Source organism: Chiloscyllium punctatum, chromosome 18 (assembly GCF_047496795.1).
Source record: "Chiloscyllium punctatum isolate Juve2018m chromosome 18, sChiPun1.3, whole genome shotgun sequence".
Lineage (NCBI taxonomy): Eukaryota > Metazoa > Chordata > Chondrichthyes > Orectolobiformes > Hemiscylliidae > Chiloscyllium > Chiloscyllium punctatum.
In genome coordinates this window covers 89,287,344-89,311,956 of record NC_092756.1, presented here as the reverse complement: position 1 = coordinate 89,311,956, position 24,613 = coordinate 89,287,344, and the positions used below count along the sequence as shown (strand labels likewise).

General features: G+C 41.2%; 1 protein-coding gene across 1 annotated transcript in view; it reads right to left on the bottom strand.

The window, feature by feature from the left end:
* The window catches only part of LOC140489298 (serine/threonine-protein phosphatase 6 regulatory subunit 3-like), a 91,617-nt gene extending 67,004 nt beyond the window's left edge, over positions 1-24,613 (bottom strand). Inside the window, exons 1-2 of the mRNA XM_072588689.1 lie at positions 24,447-24,613; positions 5,840-6,072 (exon numbers count right to left, since the gene is read on the bottom strand). Coding sequence (XP_072444790.1) covers positions 5,840-6,066 — 227 coding nt within the window. The 5' untranslated portion in view covers positions 6,067-6,072; positions 24,447-24,613. The remainder of the gene's footprint in view (positions 1-5,839; positions 6,073-24,446) is intronic.

Below are 24,613 nucleotides of genomic sequence, written 5' to 3'. Positions count from 1 at the left end.
ACAGTGACTACACCACACAGTATTTCTTCAGCTGTAAAACATCTTGCAATGTTCCCCTGGCTGTAGAAGACTTAATATAAATACAACTCTGCTCTGTTGTTCAATTGAAACAATTGAAGAATGGGAGTTTTAAGAGGAAACTTGCACCCTAAGTCAAGCCAGGTCTCATTCCATTAGTCTTCATGAGTTGGAGGTGCTAGGATTGGACTGGGGTGGACAAAGTTAAAAAGAAAATCACATAATATCAGGTTATAGTCCAACAGGTTTATTTGGAAGCACTAGCTTTTGGAGCACTGCTCCTTCATCAGGTGGTTGTTCGGAAGCTAGTGCTTCCAAATAAACCTATTGGACTATAACCTGGTGTTGTGTGTGCGCGCGCGCGCGTGTATGCTCATGTGGTGGTGGTGGGTGGTGGTTGTGGAATGGCCTAGTGCTTCTCAGAGGGAACAATCCCCGCAAAATGCAGACAGGGGAATGAGGGGAAGATGAGTTTGCTGATGGTGTTCTGCTGGAGTTGTCTGAAATGGTGGAGAATGATCCTTTGAATGCAGAGGCTGGTGGAATGAAAAGCGAGGACAGGGGAGCCCGATCACGCTGTTGAGTGTGATGGGAAGGGGCAAGGGTGGAAGCACGGGTGACAGGATGGTTACAGTTTAACGGCCGTGTCAACCACAGTAGGTGGGACACCATGGACATGGAAGAAGCAAGCCCTGTCACCAGCGCTGTTTTGGAAGGCGGCAGTGTCCGAACAGATATGATGTCGGCAAAGGAACTGAGAGAAAGGGATGAAGTTCTTGAGGATGTGGGGTGTGGTAACCTGTAGTGAAGATAGCTATGGGAGACAGAGGCTTTGCAGTGGACAGCTTATTCCCTGAAATAGAGACAGAGAGATCAAGGAAAGAAAGGGAAGTGTCAGAAATGGACAACGTGAAGGTTATACAGGCATGAAAATTGGAGACAAAACAAATGAAGTTTTCAAGGCCTTGGCAGAAGTACGAAGCGGCACCAAATCGATAGGTTGAGAAAAAGACTTGTGGAAGGGGGTTTGTGCAAGACTGGAACAAGGACTGTTCCCCATACCCTATAAAGAGCCAGGTATAACTGGACACATGCGGGTGCCCACAGCCACTCCTTTGACTTGGCAAAAGTGAGAGGAATTAAAGGAGAAATTGTTCAGTGAGCGAACAAGTTCAGTCAGGTGCAGCAGTAGTGGTGGCAGATGGGGATTGTTCAGGCCTCTGGTTGAAAAAGCCGGGAGCTCTCTGACCATCCTGGTGGGGAACAGAGGTGTATAGAGATTGGTGAAGAGGCGGCAGTTAGGGCCAGGGACCCGGAAATTGTCAATACGGTGGAGGGCATCAGAGGAACCTATATCAGCAGATATAGGTGGGCAGGTTCTGGACAAGTGGGGAGTGGATTGAGACATTGTAGGAGGAAAAGAGATTGGTGGGTCAGGAACAGACTGATATGATGGGCCTACCAGGGCAGTCTGGTTTGCGGATTTTGGGAAGGAGGTAGAAGCGGCTGTTCAGGGTTGGGAGACGACTATGTTGGAGGTTCGGGGTGGGAAATTTCCGAAGGTAATGAGGTCAGTGACAGTCCTGGCAATATTGCAAATGTCTACCTACGAAGTAAATGCAAATTGATGACGACAAAGGACCATGAAGGCTTTCTGGTGGGTGCTAACAGTCTTGAAAGAAAGTGGAACTGCATGAAAAGACATAATACAGATTTCACTATCAGATTGTATTGTAATTTCAAGGGAAATTGACTAGTCAGCGCTTTAGGTGGAGGAGAGGGTCAGTACAGCCAAAGATTTGTTTCATGTGCAAGATGAGGTTAGAGAGATCAAATTTAGAAAAAAGGAGAAACCAGAAAACTGTGCAAGTTGAAGGCACTTCAAGACAGGGGAGCAGCAAAGGCAGCTGAATGGAGAGTCTCAATCTTAGCAACAAAGCAGCTCACAACTTCCTTGCAACAGAGTTCAATATTTCATGAAGCAAAAACAAACAGCTAGAGAAACTCAACAGGTCTGGCAGCATCTGAGGAGAAAACAGAGTGTCAGTGTTTTGGATCCAGTGACACAGAATTCAGAAGAAGGGTCATTGGATCCAAAACATTGACTCTACTTACTCCTCATAGATGCTGCTAAACCAGGTGAGTTTCTCCAGCTGTTTGCTTTTGTTTCAGACTTCCAGCATCTGTAATTCTTTGTGTTTTGTTTCATATTTCATAGTTTGTGCATTTCAAAATCTGATGTCAAGGCACTGTTATATAATTACTACCAACTTCGAACAACTAACGGCACTTTGAATCATTGCTGACCCAGCTCACAATTTAGACAGGTTCTGTTGCACTGTCAACTGTTGTGGCAAGGACAGACTACTGAGCTGTTACAGATGCGCTTTATGGATGCAATATAAAAAACCAAGGCAGCATCTACCTGCTCAGGTAAGACTCTAGAGATCTATTTGTTGACCAGCAGGGAAGCTTCTAGATGTTCTGTCAACATTGCCTATGATGTTGGTGCATTGAGCAAAGATGAAGATAAAGTCATCATAGTCCCAGAGGGCTGCTCTCTCATCAGTGAGACACAACTGATTGTGGTTTAACGGGAGTGTCCTGCACCTTAAGAGATAAGAGAGGCCGAGATGGAGTGTCCTTCATGGCAACCTGAGCTGGTGCAGGAACTGAACCTACACTGCTGGTGTCACCCTGTAATACAAACCAGCTGTCCAGCCAACTGAGACAAAGCAAAGGTAAAATGCCAAGAACAGATGACCTGGTTATCCTCGTAAATGCCACATTTGTTACATTTGTTAATGTTGCAAACGTTTAGGAGGCAATCTCTTGGCTGGCATTTTTGACTCCTGGGAGCAATGACTACATGTCCACAATGGCAGATGAGGACTATGTGAGTCTTATCTATGGAACTCTGTCCAAATGCCTCCATAGAATCCACAGATCCATGGAATCCCTATGGTGGGGAAACAGGACCAAAAAGTCCACACCGGCTCTCCAAAAAGCATCCCTCCAAGACTCACATGCCCTCCCACCCACCCTATCACTTCCCATGGCTAATCCACCCAAATTACACATCCCTGGACACGATGAGCAATTTGGGATGGCCAATCCACCTAACCTGCACATCTTTGGACTGAGGGGGGAAACTGGAGCACCTGGAGGAAACCCATGCAAACATGGGGATAATGTGTAAACTCCACACAGACAGTCGCCCAAGGTTGGAATTGAAACAGGGTCCCTGGCGCCGAGAGTTAGCAGTACTAGCCACTGAGCCAATGTGCCGCCCTCTTAAGTTCATCTTGCATGAGGCAAATCTTTAGGTGAGGAAGAGGGTGAATACAGCTAAAGTGCCAACCAATTTCCCTTGAAATTACAATACAATCTGATAACATACACAATCTCTCTTTTCCAGTGCTATTTAAATCAGCCCATTCAATGAATAAATGGTAAATATCTAACAGGTATCAATCATATCTTTGGTTAGAAATATCATGCAAATAAAATCTTAGATCAAATGTAGCATTTAAACTACATTTCACAGTAACAAAACAATCTTGTTTACTCAAATTACTTTGTATTTGGTAAACAGAATGGTGAGCAAAGACATTCAAGGAGAGAAAATTCATTATAAAGCAAGAAAGTAATGTTATTCATGGTTCTGGTGAAAGCTGTCAATTTGATGGAAGCATGAAAAACAAGAAAGATGGGTATTGATCTGGAAATGACAACTTGTTGAAGGACCTGCGAGACAAAGAGAATTGGACACAGGCTGGACGTTAATAAGGCAAGGGGGTCAAAAGGCAAGCTTTTTTCCAGGGAGGACGTTGGGAAAACTAATGGCTGGTATTTTGAAATATAGCTAGATAGTGACTAAGGAGCAGCAACTACATAGAATGTCAGTTTCCTGCTCAAAACCACAGGTGTGAAAAGTTGGGCTTGAACCAAGCTCTGGTGCTTTTATAGTCAAGCACCTTACTGATGCTGATGGCCCAGGATTGCATGTGAAATAATAGACACATGGATCAGATATCATTGTATGCTTAGCACATGTGAAGTCAAACTTAGCAAAAAAATAGTTACTACAGGAGAAATAGGATATAAACAGAGGTAGAAAAATATTAAAATTGCTTGGATGATCAAGGCAAAAATTTAAGGCTTCTTTACTATCTACAATCCACTAGTAGGTTCTGGTGTTTCCTCAAAAAATATTGCATAACTACCGATACTGGTGCTTATTGCCATACGTTGAGCTCGCAAGACTTTGGGCTATTTTAAGAAACAGTTAGAGAAGAATTCACTGCCCACCATAAAAAAAGGGTTACATAACTGATTTGTAAGAAAGAGGGGCCAAGGCTAACCACAGAGCAGTTCACATCAGTTTGACTCGACATGAATTTCGTGCTGCCTCACTACCGGCCACGTCATGCTTCCTTGCGCTAATGCCGAAGGTCTAATATTTGCATATACACAAATCATGGGCAGACACAAACTTTTGTTTATGAGACTTAATACCAGGATCTACTTTGCAATTGAACATACTAGATTCAAAAAGAGTTAGAATCTATGGAAGGCCGGGTCTTAGTTAAATCAAGGCGAGTTTAAAGTGTCATTGAATCATAAGAGTGCTTATATTGTGGATGGAGGCCCGTTAGCTCATCAAGTCCACACCTACCTTCCAAACACCACCCTGCCCAACCTTTACCGTTTCCCTGAAACCTCTCATTTCCCATGGCTAATCCACCTAGCCTGCACATGCCTGGACATTATGGGCAATTTCCCATCGCTAATCCACCTAGCCTGCACTTCTTTGGACGACGAGAGGAAACCAGAGAACCAAGAGGAAACCCATGCAAACACAGGAAGAATGTGCAAACCCCACACAGACAGACAGTCGCCAGAGGCTGGAATCGACCCTGGGTCCTTGGTGCTGTGAGGCAGCAGTGCTAACCACTGAGCCATCGTGCTGCATGATCAGCTGGGAAGTTTGACAAGCAGGAAACAGAAAGCTGCTCGAGGAGGTACCTCCTCCTAGAAAGTAGATGCAGTGGAGAAAATTGGTAGCAAAATAAAATTCTGATGAACAGCAATACCAAGCTCTGGATTTAAAGGCTGCACAAAGTTGGGAACAGAGGGACAGAAGGTAAGAAGCGAAGCAGACCCTACAACTGAAGATGGAAATGGTGCAAAGTTCAACTCCCAAAACTATATGGAAATAAAACTAGATTTCATATTAAGCTTTCTTGATATAAAGATTTATGCATTGAACTCATATCAATAGGGTTGCAGAGTTGTCTCATTCGATTTGAATGGGAAAATAAACCCTGTATTTGGAAGAATAATAGTTGTACCCTTCACTTTTTCACTCGGTTGGTGGATATACTGCATAGCATGGAAGACAAGCATCGCCCAAATTCTGATCCCTATCCTGAAATGGGATCTGCTGAGTCAATAGATAGTGGCACAATTGTGGGGATGGGAGAGGAAAATGTTTCTCCATCCCAGTTATCAGCCCTCCATAGTTGCCAGAAAATCCAGGGTGCACAATGGATTAATGGGGACAGTTCCATCATAATACAACTATATAGCCTTGCATCATATTCTACCTAGGCTAATAAATTAATAAAAGCTCACATGAATGAGATGTAAGAATATATCTAATACTTCTGGACTGCATGCCAATGTCTTAATAACTTTTATTAAAATTTTATAAAATAACTTTTATAAAAAGGTTTTAAAATGAATTTAATCCAGAGCCAAATTTTACAAAATCAAATGCTTTTGCCATTGCAATCAAGCGTTTGGAACAACCCCTTACTTGTATCGAACTTTTTCATCCATATCTTCAGATGGTTCCATCGTGATGCAAGTGACAAGAGCTTCCATACTACTTGGCCGTGTCAGGAATTCCACCAGTTTGCGATTATTGGCTTTGCATTCTTGTAGGACATCCTCCTCGTCCATGAGCTCAAAGAGCGTAACATCCTCACGTTCCAGGAGCGTGTCAATGTGTGATGTCGTGTGTAGGTCAAACTTCCAAAACATGATGCGCTGTAAAAAACCAAGAAACAATAAAATCAGGAACTTCAGCAAACCGTAAATGCAGTCACACTATATCCAGCCTGGAATGCTCGGGACTGAGCCACCCCGGGTCTCAGAACTTTCTGGATTGTAGAAAGACATTAGAATGCCTTACCACAAGTCTAAGCTGGAAAATACCGTAGATATAAATATTTATTCAAAATACAAAACAAACAGTATCAAAATATTTTGCCTTGGACTCGTCAGAACAATTCTCAAGAATACCAATGTAAGGGGAAAACCAACACATACTCTGAGAGGAAAGCACTAATTAGTTGGCAAGTAGACTCTGACTGGTAGAGGCAATGCTTGGGAGAATGCACCAGTCAATGATGACTGACATATAAGTGCACAGCTTTGTGAAACTTCAAACCAGGCAGGTTGACTTCCATTGGTCAAAGCCCAGTACTGAGAAGTGAATTAGCAAATGGCTGTCATGTATGTTTAAGAGTACATAAACGATGAATGGGATATATAAACTTCTGTGTTGGTATAACATCAGGTGTGTAGGTCATACATCCTGAAGATAGTATCAAACAGCACAACCCTTTGGCTGTTTGCAGAAAGCAAGGTTCCTACCAGATTCTGCTTACTAATCTCTCAATTCAATGTCCAGCGTCATGTTTCATAATTGGACAGCATTTGCTGGATAATCCTGCGTGTACAAAGAATTACACCGACAACCAATTTAGGATTTGCAGTGTGATACACTTGCATACCCTGGCAGTTACATATGTTAATACTCAGGAATCTGACTGCTGCAGACAGAAAGAATATATACAAGCACTGCATCTATTTTAACTCAACAAAATAGGTGACAGCCTACCATACAAAGTACTGTACTCAAAAAAACGCCAGGTCTGCTTAACTTCCAAATAGTAGATTTCTGAACGTGAGATTGCAGTACATAAGCAATCAGATATGAAATATAGCAGATCATGACTATTGTAATTGGGCTTTACCCACAATACTGTATCTCAGGTTTGTTCGACAGGCAGCTCCCAAATCCACAAACTAGGTGATCAGGGCTGTAAACTGCTGACCTCTAAGTCAATGTCTAGAATTTCCTACTTAACAGCAATCCAAATTATTTTTGTCACACAGACTGCAGTGGCTGAAGATAGCTCACTACCATCTTTATGCATGGCAACTAGAGACAGGTAAGCCTGACTTTGCCAACACAGCCTTATCTTAAGAATGAGCAAAACAGAACCAGGGAGGAATCAAACTGTATCAGCTGTATAGAGCAGAAAGAGGACATTAGAGAGTTAGGGACAGACCATCAGCATCAGGAAGAAATCCTTTTCGGAGAAGGCAACTTGGAAACTAGTGGCGCTCTCGTAATAACTCACTTGGTAAATTAAACTCATTAACCAAGCCCCACACATCCACCCTTGGGCTAGAATTCCCAATGTTTTGGAGGGATATATCTAGCGAGCAAGGCAAAGATGGTATTAGTTTTTCAAAGAAATCCTTTGTTAAGCACACCAAGTCCACATTTAAGTGAAATTGCTAACCTGGGTAAGGCACAGACTCCAGCGCCTTTCCCTCACCTGAAACAAAGAAAATACATTGCATCCTTAGAAGCAAAAGTCAAAGCATTTGAGAAGAGAACTGAAAAAGAGGACGTCCTTGCTTGCAGGTGGAAGGAATCTGCTGCAAGTTCTCTCACCTGTAGGGATATACTCAATCACGGTCACTCAGTCCATGGCCAGATGTGGTGCTGCTGCCCCATTTGACCTTCCACCCAAACAGTAATCACTGTACGGAAGGACTCACGAGTTGTTTTAGAATGTCATATTGAAGTATCATTTTAAGTATCATACGCATGGACCTCACTATGTCCTGTTTAATGGTGGTCCCTTTGTTAAGTTCTAACTAAAAGCTAGACCAGATTTTAAAATATGTACATCAGAAGAACAAAATTAAAGGGGGAAGAAAACCCAAACAATATAGAGACAGAGTTAAATTTCTTTGCCTGAAAATAGCTTAGCTGAAAAATGAATGAACATCCAACAATACATGGGGGAAAAAGGGGGAGCCTGAATGCTTTCTATTGGTCTAGTTCGACAGCCCATTCATCAGCAAACAGAGCAGAATGTACGCATGCATATATGTACTTCTTTAATTATTGTTGTTTATTCAGCAAAACACCAGTTTACATACATTACATATTGTGCAGTAATTTATTTTCCTGTCTCTACATCTGAGGTATTGGTTTGCATGTGTATAAAAATTTGAGTGCCAGGCTAGAAGGAACACAGACCCTTACACACTCACCCAATGTTCTATTAACTTAATGCAAGAAAATTAAGTTAGCAATCCTTGTGGATATTTCTCTCTGTCCTATTTCCCTACACTCAATTTGCTCTTAAATGTTATTAAATCAATGCAATTATTTCACCACTGTTACACTGATCAGGAGCAATGTCAAAGAAACACATCTAACCATTTCAGAATCCCTTGCAGAAAACCTTCTCAACAAATTGTCAAAACACACAACAAATATTTTCATCTTCTTGATAAGTCGTGGTTTTAATAAACAGATCATTCCTGTTTTTATCTCACCACACAGCGGGAGGACCAAGTTCAAACTTGAAACACCCAGCTACAGTGGAACTCCATTTTCAGTGAACTCAAGAGTTTCAGTACAGGTCTGGTTATAAACTACATCGCTACTGAATCCTCACTTCCACTTCTACCATCTCAGTTAGCCAACCTCTCAATTTGAAAACATATCGCACGACCAGGAGGTGCTGATCATAAACCTGCATTGGCTGGCATCATTTCAGGTAGCAGAGTGACGCGAAAATAGGTCTCAGAACCAGTGGGTTTGAGGAAAGTATAGAAGAGAGTCAGGTAAAGCTCCTGCACCTGATCTTTCCCAAATCTGAAGGCAGTGATGGGTTTAGGTCTTGTATCAAGAAAGTTCAACACAAAAATATAATCTTGATGTTAAACTGAGGCCAATTCTGCTCTCTGTTGGATATGAAGAAATCTGATGTGCTGTTTCAGAGAAATGTAGGGGGGTTTTCCCTGGTGTTCTGAGCCAATATTTATTCTTTAACTAACAACAGGACAAATTATTTGCCTGCTCACAACCATACCATTGTTTAGTGGGAGCTTGCTGTGCATAAACTGGCTGCCATGTACCCAACAGTGACTACAGTGCAAAACATACTACTGGAAAAAGACTGGAAGCACCCAAAAGGTTGTACTTTATATGAACACAAATCCTTTCTTCCTGCTGCAAAGTACACATCTGGCTACTGGGTAAGACCTAAATTAAGTTCAGCTGTAATTTCCTCCCATCCAATAATCAATAAACTTCCAGTATTCTCTGCCGAATTAACGTAATAAGAATAGACAATCAAGCTAGGTAGTTAAGTGCTCCAGGGAGTGGCGGAAATGCACGTCAGGATGAGTCACTGCCTTCAAAGATATAGCAGAAGAAAAAAAAAACACATCATAGATTGACAGAAGAGACATATAAAAATATAATTAGGGAAACCACAAATGTTGGGTCAGAGAAAGGAAAAGAGGAGATTAAAACCATGCGAGCAACAGACACACGCACACAAAATGAAATAAGTACCAAGTTTAGGTTTGCTGAAACTTAATTCTCAATACCTAAGCTGCTTTAAGAAAAAAGTTAACTGGCAAGAGCTACCAGTAATTGGCAACATATCGATTACAGTATGATCCAAAGGTAAATGGACAGGGGTAAGAAGTATTAAGCTCAACAGGTGACCACACTGGGCAGGAGACTCAAGATGAAATTCTACCATTTGCAGTTAGTATTCTATAAGCCAGATCCCATGATTAACCACTGTGCAAGACATCTGAAAATAATGTCTGTTCTGAAACATGTTAGCTGTGCTACAGAACATATGAAGATGGATTCAAGTTAGAGGTGGATATGAACAAGTCTAAAAAGATTGCGTTCTCCAGTTTTATGGCAGATGTGATAGATCGTATAGCCCACTGGAAAATGTCAGCTATTCAAAACTAAAAATTGCATCACAGTGCATCCATTTTCAGCTATATCACCTCCAAGTTACATCACACTTGCTCCAACTCCTTGAACCACAATAGACAGGATTTTAATTCAAGTGTTAATTTACCTAACATCTCTTCCCTTCTCTATGTCAGTACATTTCAATTGTCAGTCTTCTCAAGGTGATGATTGAGACCTAACTAGGAATGGTTCTTACATCATGACAGATGTGACTAGTTACATTGATTGCTGGTCTCGGAGCATAACTAAGCTCAAACTTTATCCTCTTACCTGTTGTTTACCGTGTAGTCAATCAGCAGGCTCCAACAATCTCCTAAACTCTCAATGCTACCTACCCCAGCTAACTCAGATGAGAGTGGCAATTTGTCTGTCACCTAGCAAGGCTCTAATGGTCACAGTTGCTGAAGGGGCTTCTCTCACGTTCTGGCATGAAACATTAGTCAAAGTATTTGGGGCTTTTACCCTTAACCTCAGCTTTATTCCAGTGATACTAAATAGCACATTCTTTCCGTTTTCTGCATCTCATTGAGCAAGGCAGCAAGAACCTTCCTTTTAGGCCTATGAGTGATTAGTAGGCATAGAGCCCAAGTCATTTCCTTCAGCAACTTACAAAGCATCACACCTGCACTATCTTTTTCATAGCTTCAAATAAAAGTACCCAGGGAAAGCCCACACAAGTTACACTCCAGGCTTCCTCTTATTGGCAGCCAACGTACCCAAATATTAAATATTTTCATTTTGTTCAGTAAACACCATTCTGCTTATTGGGGGAGTAAATTCATTCAGACGTTTCCTGCAATCAAACTGCTGCAGCACTTTAATGACCTCAGCCATCTACATCCACCCACACTTGGGCCACCCACATATTTCAATTCAGAAATGGCACCCAGTTCATGAAGCAGCCCTGATGGAAACACGTTTGCATTGCAAACCCATTCAGCAGTTTTATATTTTGCACAGGAAATCAAAGTCAGCGCAGGATGAAGAAACAGTGCTCGAGATGACATATTTTAACATTAATCCTAGCTGAGATTGCCATTTTTATTGAGGTTTCTTTGCTAAATCAGCTCCCTATTAGCATCAGCAGGACTTTATTGGAGCTAAAAATACACTCAAGATCCAATCCAAGTTTGGAAGCAGACAAATCTATAAACAAATCATACTGCTTGGTACTGTTATACTTTATATGTGAACGGGCCAGGAAAACATCTCGAAGCCAGCAATCCTTTGATGATTTTGTGATAAAGCAGTATCCTGCTCTTCTGGCATGCCATGATTTACACATTGCACTCACCACCATCTGCCACATCTAAAGCCAACAAGCAGAATCAAGGTTGAATGAAGATTTCCTTTTCTGGCAGACATATCATTAAAAACCTCTGCACTCCCAATAATTCCCTCACACCATCAAACTGGTAAAATGGAGAGAAAAACAGATACTTACCCTTCAGAAGTCTCCAGACATTATGCGCAAAGTGGATACTCTTCATCATTCTACATAGGTGTACAGGTCTCTGTTGGTGGAGCTTTTCCAAACAATATATAAAAAGGCCTTTATTTTAAGAGGCAAGGTGATGAGAGGGAGGGTGAGGTCACAGCTACAGTATTTGGGAGCATCCCCTGGAGTTCTTTTAAAGATGGAATTTAGTTTGCCTTATTAAATTAGAAAATGAATGCAATCCCTGAAGACCCATCTATTGATGGGCATGTTAAAACAAGCGTCTGATGCTCCTTCCTATTTTTGCCATTGTACATCCTATCCTGAAAAAGCTGACTATTTGACGGGCCATCGCTTGCAAGTGGTGCAGCTCAGTAGAACCGAAATGTCGACTACAGGCAGGTCAGATACGACAGAGGACTTCAACTCCAAGCTTTCTCCAATCAAGCATTTATATGTTCATTTGCCACCACAAAGGGTTACAAATCTCAGTTAACTGAAAGCTTGGTGTGAGATCAGGCATGCTGGCATGGGACTGGTTTACATGCTGCATCAGATTCATTAAAGTTGCACTTAATTTTGAAGCAAAGGGAAACAGTTACACTGAAGTTGCAGTACTGAGGTACATAGATCACTAGGTCCCAAGCTCAGTTTATGATATATTTGGTTTAGCTAATTCAATTTGGTTAGCAGTTAAGAACACAGATGCTAGGGATGAAGGAAATAAAATCATCAAGCTTGTTATCTTTCAGATCACATTCCCATGACCAAATGAAAATGCACATGCTGGCGTGATGTCCATCGCAGATGAAGAGCCCACCATCATTTGCCATTTATTTCTTACATAGGAAGGCTGCGAAATAAAGACAGCGTGGCAAGCATTAATCTAAACGACAATCACTGGCATCCAGATGAAATGACAATTCTCTCTTACGGACGTACTTTCCTCTTAAAATTGTTATTTAGGTATCAGTGACATCCATGCTCCCAGACTGACATGGCTTTGACACTTGCCTGTCCCTGCAGGTGCTGATGCAGTCCACCCTGGTGCAACAATTAAATCCCATCACTTTCACCCCAGCCAAATGATATGCCACAATTTCTGGTCAGGAGTTTTATAATTCCTTGTATAGCTGACCTGTTGATCTAGGAGTTTAATTCTCACTTTAGAATGATCAGTGACTGAGTACATGAAAGCACTTGGGTTCAAATTCCAAGTGAGCCTTGCTGAATTGTCACTTCCTGACCAAGTCGCAGATACTTTGGGCTCATGTGGCAGAGTGATATTGTCACTACCTCTGAGCCAGAAGATCTGGGTTCAAGTCCCACCAGCTCCAGAGGTGTGTCATAACATGTCTTAATAGATTGACTGAAATACCTATAAACTCCTTGCCTACACTTTACTACTGGCTTGAACTAAAGTTAGCTGATGCTTCTGGGACAGGAGTTCAAAAACACCACAGGAACTGGTGGAATATGAATTCAATTAACAAATCTGGAATTTAAAGATAATCTCAGTGGTCTTGTGGTGGCGTGTTGTATCCCCATCTCTGAACCAGGAGGCCAGGTTCAAGTTCCAGCTCTTCCAGAAGTGAACAATAACACCTCCAAGTGAGTGGTTTAGGAAATAGCTTTCAAGCTAGACTCAGTAATGGTGACCAGAAAACTATCATGGATTGCTGTAAATACCCATCTGCTTCACCCTTGCAAGATATGACCTACATGTGAATCTAGACCCATAGCAATGTGGTTGACTCCTAACAGCCATCTGAAATGGATCTTGCAATTTACTTTAATGTAAGGGCATTTAGGGATGGGCAAATGCTGATCTTGTTAACACCACCTACATATCATGAATAAATTAAAAAAAACAGTGAATTTTACTGGCTGCTATTTAGCTCTGCTTCGGTTTCTTTTCCTCAACCAGGCGCTGAAAGAAAGTATTAAGGGCCCAAATTCAACTGTAACCTGTTTCTAATAATTATTTGTTTTTGACAAACTTTAAATTTAAAGTTTCTTCCTCCATAACAGCTGACTAGACAGTGATTTGTAGGTATTGATTGGTGCAGTGTTAAGTGATTTGAAAAGACCCATCACTAAGCTCTCAATAGTATTAGACTAACAGCTTTCCCACAGAATTGCAAATCATTAAATCATTTGCTTGAGTATGAAACAATGAGGAGAGAAATAAATGTCCAGTCCAACTTCTATACTGGTCTTCGGGCACAGTACAAACACTTCAATAAAAAAAAATCAAAGCACATTCTCGCATTTCCACTGCAAGCAGCAACTATGATGATGTTCGGATCTATCCTGGCCCAATAGGCCATCTGTAGACATGTTCTATATTCTCTGAAACATATAGAGGTAAGACTGGAAGACACATGCATTACTTTCAAGTTTATTTCTGATCCTAATCTCCACCAACATTTCTCTCTTAACCACATCTCTGCTAAAGTGGTGAAACAAGTAAGAAAGAAGAGCCACTCTTCTGGTGTATCAATGTAATGTCCATTCATCATTAGTGAACTGATATAATGAATTTCAAATAGGAGGAGACAGAAAGGGGCAGACAGAGGGAGAGGAAAACAGTATTTTAAGTGTCAAAATCCTGCTCTCGATTCATATCCAAACAGGCACACTCCCATCACAATCATTAACCACCAAGCAGAAGTTTAAGTGATTCACACAATCACTCCTCCCCAAATATGTTTGCCTAAGGAATGCCTTGGACGACTACAGGAATAAGTGGATATTTCACTGAGCAAGAGACTGTTGACAGCATTACAATCTCACAAAACAGTACTAGGCAAGCTTTTAAGACAGAACCACAAACTGCAAGGAGGCACCCAGTAGAATATGGACTAGTGGTCCTGGAGGGATAGATGTACACACTTATTTAATTTTGAAAAATGTGGTGCTGGAAAATCACAGCAGGCCAGGCAGCATCCGAGGAGCAGGAGAATCGACGTTTCGGGCATAAGCCCTTCTTCAGGAATGAAGAATTCCTGAAGAAGGGCTTATGCCCGAAACATTGATTCTCCTGCTCCTCGGATGCTGCCTGGCCTGCTGTGTTTTTCCAGCACCACATTTTTCAACTCTGGTCTCCAGCATCTGCAGTCCTCACTTTTTCCCTCACATTTATTTAATTCTCAACATGCAGAAAGGGAAAATCTTTTGAAGTTAATATCCTTTATCTTTTGGTCAATGAAACCTACTTTATGTCAGAATCAACTTTTGTAAGCATTCTACCCAATGCTGGAAATCAACAACTACCCTTGATTAATGGTGGCAACAATGTCCCTTATGCAAACCTTCATTCACCTTAACTAGCTCCTCCATATCCCACTTCAAACACAAACACCGCTTGTATGAATGTGGAATGATACACATACATCACTATCACATCCTGAGATAGGACGTGAACCTGGAACTTTTGGTACAAAGTTAGGGATGTTACCACTGCGTCACAAGACCCTATCAGCTAAGCTTCTTTACTACCAGGCCCACCAATCCAACTAATGATTAGCACACTAACTTAATCATTCCTTCTTATCCAATTAATGCATTGTTTATAGGTTAATACAGTTTTCCCAATAGTCTTAGAAACTTTCAGGTTGATCGGTCTCTCTCAGTTCACAGAATTTTCAAAAATGAAATACTGCTCCTCTATCTACAAATCTTTTAAATCATGGCTCTCCAACATTCACAATCTTTGATGGCAGCCAACAGCTTGATGTTGTTCTCAAATTTGTACTGTTATGCCACTCAAGTGGTCAGTGTTTATCTCCCTTGTTTCTCTCTTGCTCTACTACCTGCAACTTTACCAGTCACTTCCAGATGTAGTTGCTATTTCCTAGGTCCACACCCAAAGAATTGTAGCTGTCTTGGTAACCATCCACAAAAATTCTGATGCGTAAATTTTTCTTTGAAATGTTTAATGATCATCACCATGCATATCAGAAACAATTCACAGGGTTTTAACTTGAGGTCTCTGTGATATAAAGATACCAGTAGGGACATGAGCTAAGCCTGTGCAGGCACTCAGAAATAAAGGGACAAGGAATTTGAAACGAACATACAATGAGATAGGAAGTCAAGCAGAGATCAGGATGATGGAAGTGTGTTGGGTTGAGGATAGAGAACTTGCTCTGAATTGCCATTAGGGAAGCGACACACAAACATTTTTGCAGATACTTTAAGACCCATCTTTGTCACTTCAAGTTAAGAATCTCATCAACACTATAGGAGAAAGGGAAGATGTAGAAGTTGGTCTAATCATGAAAGACAGTATTATTACAAATGACATGGGATAGAAACCTGATTGTCAGAAAGGAAAACATCAAGATTTTGATACCACTGGATTTAACCCAAGACGAAGTGGAAGGCAGGAGCTGATGAGATTTCAAAACTACATCTTTAATGCTGCCAGAAATTATGATGAATTTAAAAATTGGAACAGATAGTTAAAGTGAAGTAAGTCTTGGAGTCAAGAGGTAGCAGAATGGTGTATTTAATTGATATAACTGTAACATACAAATGCTGAAAAAGGAAAGAAACTAGGATTTATCCCTGGTACACTTATTGAGGGAATTCACAGTTAGTTAAGGCAGCCTTAAGTACCAAATGGACCAAATGGTGAACAGACTCGTAGAGACATGCTGTCAAGACATTGAATAGGGCTAGAAAGATCAAAGCAAGAGATTTGTGGATGATAAAGGGATTATAAAAATAGCCATGGTGACCAAACACAAGGTCACTCGTGACTCTAATCGTCACATCTGTGTCTTATGGGGAAAGAGACAATGCTGCAGAATCCCAAATAGACAATGAGAGAGCTGGGTACCTAGATGCAAGGCAAAAATAGATCTGAAACTTGAGAAATGCAGGAAAGATACAGCAATAACCGAAAAGGATGGTTTAAGCATGATTTTAAGTTATTTGGTTTGACAGAAGTAGGGATTTTAAGAAAGATAGTTTTATAACCTCACCTCCAGATCAGGGTTGGAGTAGGAGTTTGATTAACAAAATACAACAGGAGAGGAAGAAACAGGAGAAGGGAGGAGTTAGATTCAGGGAGTAGTAACATATATAAAACTACGAGTGGCCTTGATTTTAAACAAAGACTCTCACTTCAAATACTAAGAAGGGGTAGCAAGAACAGAGAGCAACCATGGAGATAAGTAGCACAGAATCTATAGTTACATAAGGATAACTGAAAGAGTTGAGGTCTCTGCATTACTAAAAGGAGACAAGAAGTTGATGTTTATCATTTTGCAACTTAGTCCTGATGACTGCAAGACAAATAGCTTTGACCTCTTGCCTCCTTTAGCAATGTTTAAGTCTCTGCAACATTGATAACATCAATGCCTCTCCAATAATGCTGCAATTACAGAAAGCATAACTAGCCAAGGGAGCACTGATTATCAGGAAAATGCAAAGGAAAAGATGTGGATTTTGATTTGTCTGAGAGGACAGACATTTTGGAGGTATACACAAGGGACACCGGATACAAGAAATAAGTAAAACCAACACTGTTTCCTCATCAAACCGCTCACCATCATTGGCAAAAGCTGAGGGGAAGAAGTTTGAATGTGTCAACTCAACCACAAGGGTTTGTGATGGATTTCTCCACAGTTAAAAGTCACTATTTATCCAAGTCCTATTTATAGGTAGTTGGCAATGTTCCTTTCAAGAAATATGACCAGAGCAATCTATAACAAGGATAACTTGCACACAAGTGCCTTGCAAATGTCAACTATATGAGTAACCAAAATTTTCAGCCACTCTCACATTTTGTTTCCTGAGCTATCTTAGATTTCTGTATTGAGTGCAAGCACAGACAAGAAAGCAGCCATGCATTATGCTCCAAGACATCTGCTCAGGACAATTTCTTGTATCTAACGAAAAAAAGAAATGACAGGGTGCAATCAAACAGCTGATGCCACACATTCTTAACACATTCATTCATACATTTTGGTTGTGAACAATCACCATATTACGTAGGAGTTAAATTATTCCAAATATATAATCAGTGTAGGCAATATTTCTGTTAACTCCTCGAAAATTCAATTCACCAATTTCAATTTATACCTTTCCAGTGGCCTGAAGTATTGTCGAACTTTAGATATTGTAATATTTAGATACATTGATGGGTCTACTTAGCTGACTTTGTTATTAACTGCAAAGGTTAAGCTTCATTAACCTTAACTTGTAGCTCACTGCATTTTCACCTGGGGCCTGTACTGTTTCTTTTCTCGGATGTAAATTTAGCTTGTGTGGGTATTACCACTGAACTGCACTCTAAGCATAGCTAACCAGTGCATTCTATAACTGCTATCTCTCCTGACTATACACTTCCAGGGCAGGTGAGACCTCTACCCAAACTTTCTGGCCCAGACACTATGACTGTGCCACAAGAGCCCCTTCTCTTTCCTGACTATATAACAATTTTTATTTAAAGCTTCTTAAACTGGTTCATTGTATTTGTCTTTTATCCCGAAGATGTCAGCTTTGTACAGGTAGTTACTCTCAATTTCTTTCTCGATGTGCCAATCTCATTTCATGCAGTGGTTGCTCTTTTTATGCCCGTGCTCCTTTTAATATACACGGAAGAAGTCATGATTGTTTAGTGTGTGTCAGGTTCAATATGTAATTGGAGTTTCTTTGCAAATTTTATGCTGCATCCTTCTTCCTAGAAAAGTCACTCCTCTAACATTGCGTCATTGGCAAATGTAACCAGTTCAGTACGTTAGCAGCAGCAGCCCCTCCCATTCAGCCCTATCTGGAAGAACAGTGCCTAACCTCAGATCAACACCTCCCCCAACAGGTCTGCTCAGACAACACACAATATGGGGGTATGTTGCTGGCCCAAATAGTTCAGCAGCTCAGGAAACACATGTACTTTAATATTGTTACCAAGTCTGGCAATGGGCCTTACAACAGCAGTGCAGCGCGCCAAGAATGCTCTACTTTAGATATAGTGGATGTTGCAAGAATTACATGGTTATATATTGTTACCAAGGTGATTTTATTGTAACATTTCATAAACAAAACCAGCAAGAGGGGGGGGGGGGGGGGGAAGAGAATTATTCAGAGTTTCTGGAACCAAACCAGTGGCCAGCCTGTGAAGCAGGTAAGGAAAGATTTCTTTCAGCTGTTTTTATAGAGATGTAAAGCATGGAAACAGACCCTTCGGTCCAACCCGTCCATACCGACCAGATATCCCAACCCAATCTAGTCCCACCTGCCAGCACACGGCCCTTTTCCCTCCAAACCCTTCCTATTCATATACCCATCCAGATGCCTCTTAAATGTTGCAATTGCACCAGCCTCCACCACTTCCTCTGGCAGCTCACTCCATACACGTACCACCTTCTGCGTGAAAAAGTTGTCCCTTAGGTCTCTTTCATATCTTTCCCCTCTCAAACGAAATGTTTTCTTCCTTGCTCTCCTGCTGTGTGCTGACACTTGCCAGAGTGTAGTCATCTCTGGTATATTGTCCAAGTGTTTACGCACAGGTTAATCATACCACGTTGAACCACAAACTCATCCAATGCTGTACACGCACCATTTCACTACGAAATCAGTGGACAAGACAGTTAACTGCAAGAATCCAGTGCGATCACTTGCCAGAGATGCTGAATATACCATTTTCACTGTCATACATTCAGAGATCAGATAACTCAACCTAAGGTGAGAATGTTAAACCCGCAGTTTTCTCATGTGCATGGTTCAAATTAAAACGTGCTGTTATGTGCAACAGAAAGAGCCAAGTTTTCGGAGAACATGCACTACCCTGCAAAGCTGCACACCTCTTCAACCCTTCAACAACTCCCTCCAGCATCACCCAAGGTGGGGATATAGCTAAAGCTTCGTAAGAGGATAGGGCATGTCAAAGTGCAAACAGGTTCACTATGGGATAGTTGGGCTTAGGTTCACAGTGACGTTATGAATCATTGAGATGTACTGTCTCAAACATGGCAAGCTTCCAATCTCAGCTGAGCTGCCAGTGAAAGCAAGATTGGGCGAATGTTTAAACAAAATATATAAAAGTTCCAAATACCAGGACTACAACTCAGCCAAGGGAAGTTTGGGTAATTTCTTTTGATGCTCAGAAAGGGATGTGTGTGTTGCAAAACGAATTGCCAAAGAAATGTTCCGAAACGATATAAACAGGTTCAGGAGACATTCAGACCAGGGATTAAGTGGTACAAGATGGAGGTTACGTAGGGTTGACAGTTTCCCAAATGGAATAAGCTTTGTAGAGCTAATCTTTTCTTCCTGAAAGTTCATGTGAGTTTGTTAAGCAACAATGATAAACAGTCTTTCTTAAGGTACAGAAAAAGGCACAGCAATGAAGGCTGAACTAGGGAAAGCAGTTTAAGCAACACATGGTTTACCATTCCGATTACTGTTAAAAGCTATTCTTAGTTGTTTCTAGTAAGATTTCAGATCAAACCCATTCCTTTTCCAGCTGCCATTATTGCAGGTGGTGTAACTAGGTCACTGTGAATTAGTTAAACAGCACTTGATTAAAAAGAGAGACATTGATCAAGGTAAACTAGGGAATCATGAAATCTCATGCGATATTCCCATCTCCCACTCCAGTGGGATAAAGTTACATAGTCACAAGCACCCCTTCAACCTCAAACAATCATTCACCCTTTGTGCATTTACCTGCGGAAAGCATCAGCCCACAGTCCGACTTTACATGACATCAGAGCCAAACTCAATTATCTCCTTCCAACAGCCACGTGCACATTTTCCAAAATGATCAGCAATGGAATTCATTTTAGGTTCTGGGTTCAAATGCAAAATCCCCAAACAATGCTCCAATTAGCAAAAGATGAGCATCTATTACTTTGCTGACCAATTCGGTTGTTCCAATCTTTCAACCAACACTGACAGTAAGAGAAAGATATAAAAGTGCCTAACAATTAAAAATAATTCAACATACAAAATTAAATTAGCCCCATCAGAAAACTTTCTTTAGTGAAGTACAGAGGAACCTCGATTATCTGAATATCGGATTATCTGGCAGGATCGCAATGTCCCGATGCTCAGCTAATCCACGTATCCAGAATTCGATTATCCGGGATTCGATTAACTGAACGAAATACTCCCCGCCTGTGTCCTTAAGATAATCGAAGCCCCTCTGTAAACCAATCCAATTTAGGATATAGAACACATTGAATGTGTTGTATAATATTTTCCAAAGTAAGGGTTATTGTTTGACATTGTTAAGGCAATTAAAATTAAGAGGCAGCCTAATTAAATCAGCTTCCTCATCGATAATGGTCAGTGATTCTAGAACATTGGGAGCAAACTTTAACCTTAAATCTCTCTTCAGAGTTGCAAAGTTAACCTGCAGAAACTACACCCTGGTCAGACCATGTGATTAATCGACCCAGCTATTACACTACCACTGTTCCCAAATCAAACCTTTCCTTCACCACAACCCTATCTCCCTTTCTTCCAGATCAGAGCACTTAAGATAATGCAATTATTCCCTGCACATATCAGCAAAGTACCACAGGTGAGGACACATCTTAGTGATTGGCATTTTAATAGTTCTTAATTCTAGATTAAATATACACAGAATCACATACAGGCATGTACCTTTGTGACTGAGAATGTCATTTCAGTTGAACTATACTTGTCAAATAAACAATATGGAATACTTTACACCCGATGACTCAGTTAAGCGATAAGGACCTTATCTTTCTCATCACAAATCAGCAAATTCACATTACGTACCATAACCAAAACTGGACCAGTGTAAATAAGACAAATGAACATTTATACTGTTTGGATTAAATCTCTCCAAAATTCACAATCTTCTTTATAGTGCAAACTTGGTAGCCATTCTACATTGGCAATATATCTGCAATAATAAAAACGACTAGTTCATTTGTTTACTGTGGCGCTAATTAAATAAGAATACTCCCTTATATGCTTGCTCAAACATTGACATGGAATATCTACTGGCAGGACAATAGTTTGAAGTTTCAAACAAAGGACAGTAGCTCAGACTATACAGGATTCCCTCAGTACCACTTTACATGCCTGCATCAGGAATGCACAAGTCTTGTATAATCCACTTGGATAAACATCATGAAGCCACTCGGAGAACAAACAAAAAAAATCCTCCCATTGTGTTGCACGTATCTTCTAATATTAAATCATCTTGACATTCTTCATGGTGCATACTATGACATGATAATGGAGAGATATAAAACAATTTTGAAATGCTTGAAACAATCTGTCACATTACATCACTCAAGTCCAAATAACCTGACTAACTGTGAAGCTTCATTGCTATGTAGAACACATTATTCAGCGCATGTAATTCTAAATTTCTCCAATTGCTTTTGCCCCTCTGTCCTCTGATTTTCTCCTGTGATATTAAATCTTTGAAAGGAATCATTCCCATCAACCTCAGTGGTCTCCAGTAATTGTTGTGTGCCTAAGTTATCAATTCAAGATAGATTGCAACCTCCTATCCTGCAACCTCTGTGTGGGACCAGTTGCTTCAGCAGACAGGGAACTTACTGCAGGTATTCTAAATTCAGTTGTTCAGGAGCACTCATCTCCTGCGCAGGTGATGACCTATCAATTCAGCTGTCACCCTATGCTGCTCTGTTCTTGTGAGCCTTTTGGGGCCCAAGACTAAGTCAGAACCTATTCTAATGCAAGGGAGACAGTTTTCCAGCAGAAATCATTGAATAGTGGTTAAGACAGTGAACATAAAACACACATTGGCAATGATATACTCCTTTCCCCCTCACTATCAACACTTTAAATAAACCAAATTCCATTCCACTGAACAACCAAGATCCAGCAACTAAAGGAAATTACACATTGAAGTCTACACCTTTTAAATTATGGGAACTCGAAACAGGCTGTGAACTGCCTCCTCAGCAGCACAGCAGATTGACAAATCATAGAAAAGCTTACATGAGGAAGATCTTTCATCCTCACCAGCAACTGTTTGGAATAATTTGCTGGGGGATAAAAGAAAAAGAAAAACATGCAGTCTATTTAAAATCCAACCAGATTTCAGGATGGATGAGCCAATCTCCAAAAATAAAGTTCTGATGGATTAAATGACTATTTTGATTTTTTAAAAAACATTATTTCTAACCCAATGTTTAGATCAACTCTATCATCATAATGGCTATGACTGCCACTCGGTCCGTCATCTCCAGCCCAGCTCACTACAAGCACAACTCTGCTAGTCCAACTCTTTTCTCCCCACCCACAGGCCACAAGTTATTTGAAACAATTATCTAACTCCCTTAAAAAAAAGATTGAACACACTTTTACCACACATGCTGGTAGAGCATTCTGAATCCTAGCCCACTCACCACTAAGAAAAACTATTTCTCAAAGTTATTTTCTTCATGTTGCTGTCAGTATTTTTGCCACTGAACTTCAATTGGCCTGCTCTGGTTTTCAGCCCTTCAACAAAAAAAAATTCCATGTGCTTTGTTTACTCTCAACTGCCCAGCATCTGCACTCAATCCACACCCCACATCCCTGAAGTCATTCTTGTAAACATTTTATGATTAGATTAGATTAGATTCCCTGCAGTGTAGAAACAGGCTGTTCAGCCCAACCAGTCCACACTGACCCTTCAAAGAGTAACCCACCCAGACCCACTTCCCTAACACTATAGGCAATTTAGCACGGCCAATCCACCTGACCTGCGCATCTTTGGACTGTGGGAGGAAACCGGAGCACCCAGAGGAAACCCACGCAGACATGGGGAGAATGTGTAAACTCCACACAGGCAGTTGCCCGAGGCTGGAATCAAACCTGGGACCCTGGTGCTGCGAGGTAGCAGTGCTATCCACTAAGCCACCGTGCCGCCCTATACGCTGTCTCAAATGCCTTCACATCCTTTGCAGAAATAGGATGCAGTCAAGTGAGGGCCACTCGATGAACACACTAACTTCCACTAACATTGAAATCCACAGATACCAGATACTCAAGTAACTCATCCAATTTTTGTTCTTTCTGCACAGATTTTAACAAAAGCTATTGACAAGCTATTTAACTGTGATCAGCATCACAGTCCAGCCTCATTCCCCTCTCAACTGACGATGAACATCAATTTTTTTCTATAAAACTGCCTTGGCCTTTGAATAGTGAACTGGGAAAAGATGTCAAGTTGATTTATTTTCCTGAAGAGCATCTATATTGGCGAAGCAGATCCAATATGGGCCTAATTCTGCTCTTGTCTTATAGAACTCAGACTGAGCTAACAATTAAGAAATTTAAAGCATGGATTAGGCTATTCAGCCCATCACCTCAATGACAGCAGAGGAAGAACCATCCACTTTACCCCACTGTCTGCTCTTGGTCCATAGTCATGTTGGTTCCAGCATTTCCAGCACAGGGATTCTGCCTCAACACCCTTTCAGGTCAGGCTCCAGACTGTACCATACTCTGGCTAACAGAACCCCAACTTTCACCGAAACCTTCCACCTCCAGTTTACACCCGTTCGCTGCCTAGGGAAATGCATCTCCACTTCGGCCCCTCATAATTCTGTACACCTCAACTGAATAGTGCCCTCTGCACTCCCACATATGACGCATTCCTTTCAGAACCCTGCAATCGGGCACTGCTCAGTAAATCAGCAAAACATGATGTGCCCTGAAATGCTTCGTGCAATGATTTTCACGTTTGAAAGATAATCTTGCCAGCCGCCCCCTCCCCCAGTGGTACCAGGAAGAGAGGGAGGGAGGACACACAGGAGGAGAAAGTGAATGTAAAAGTATCCACAGGTTGAACAGGCACAGCACCATCACCCCCACCCAAAACAAAAAAACAACAAACAGAAGGAGTGAAGAGGTCCCAAGCTGTGAGAGGTAGACACTTACTTTTAAATCAGGGTGAGTGGGTAGGTCCCCACCGCCAGACGGTAATGGAGGTGCTGCTGGTTGGATGGAGACGGTGAAATGCGAAGCAGTCGTCCGCCGAGAAGCTGCATTGGGCGCCCGTCTGGTCCACTTCCCAAACCTGACGGCAACTTGCCCTCCGGCTTACC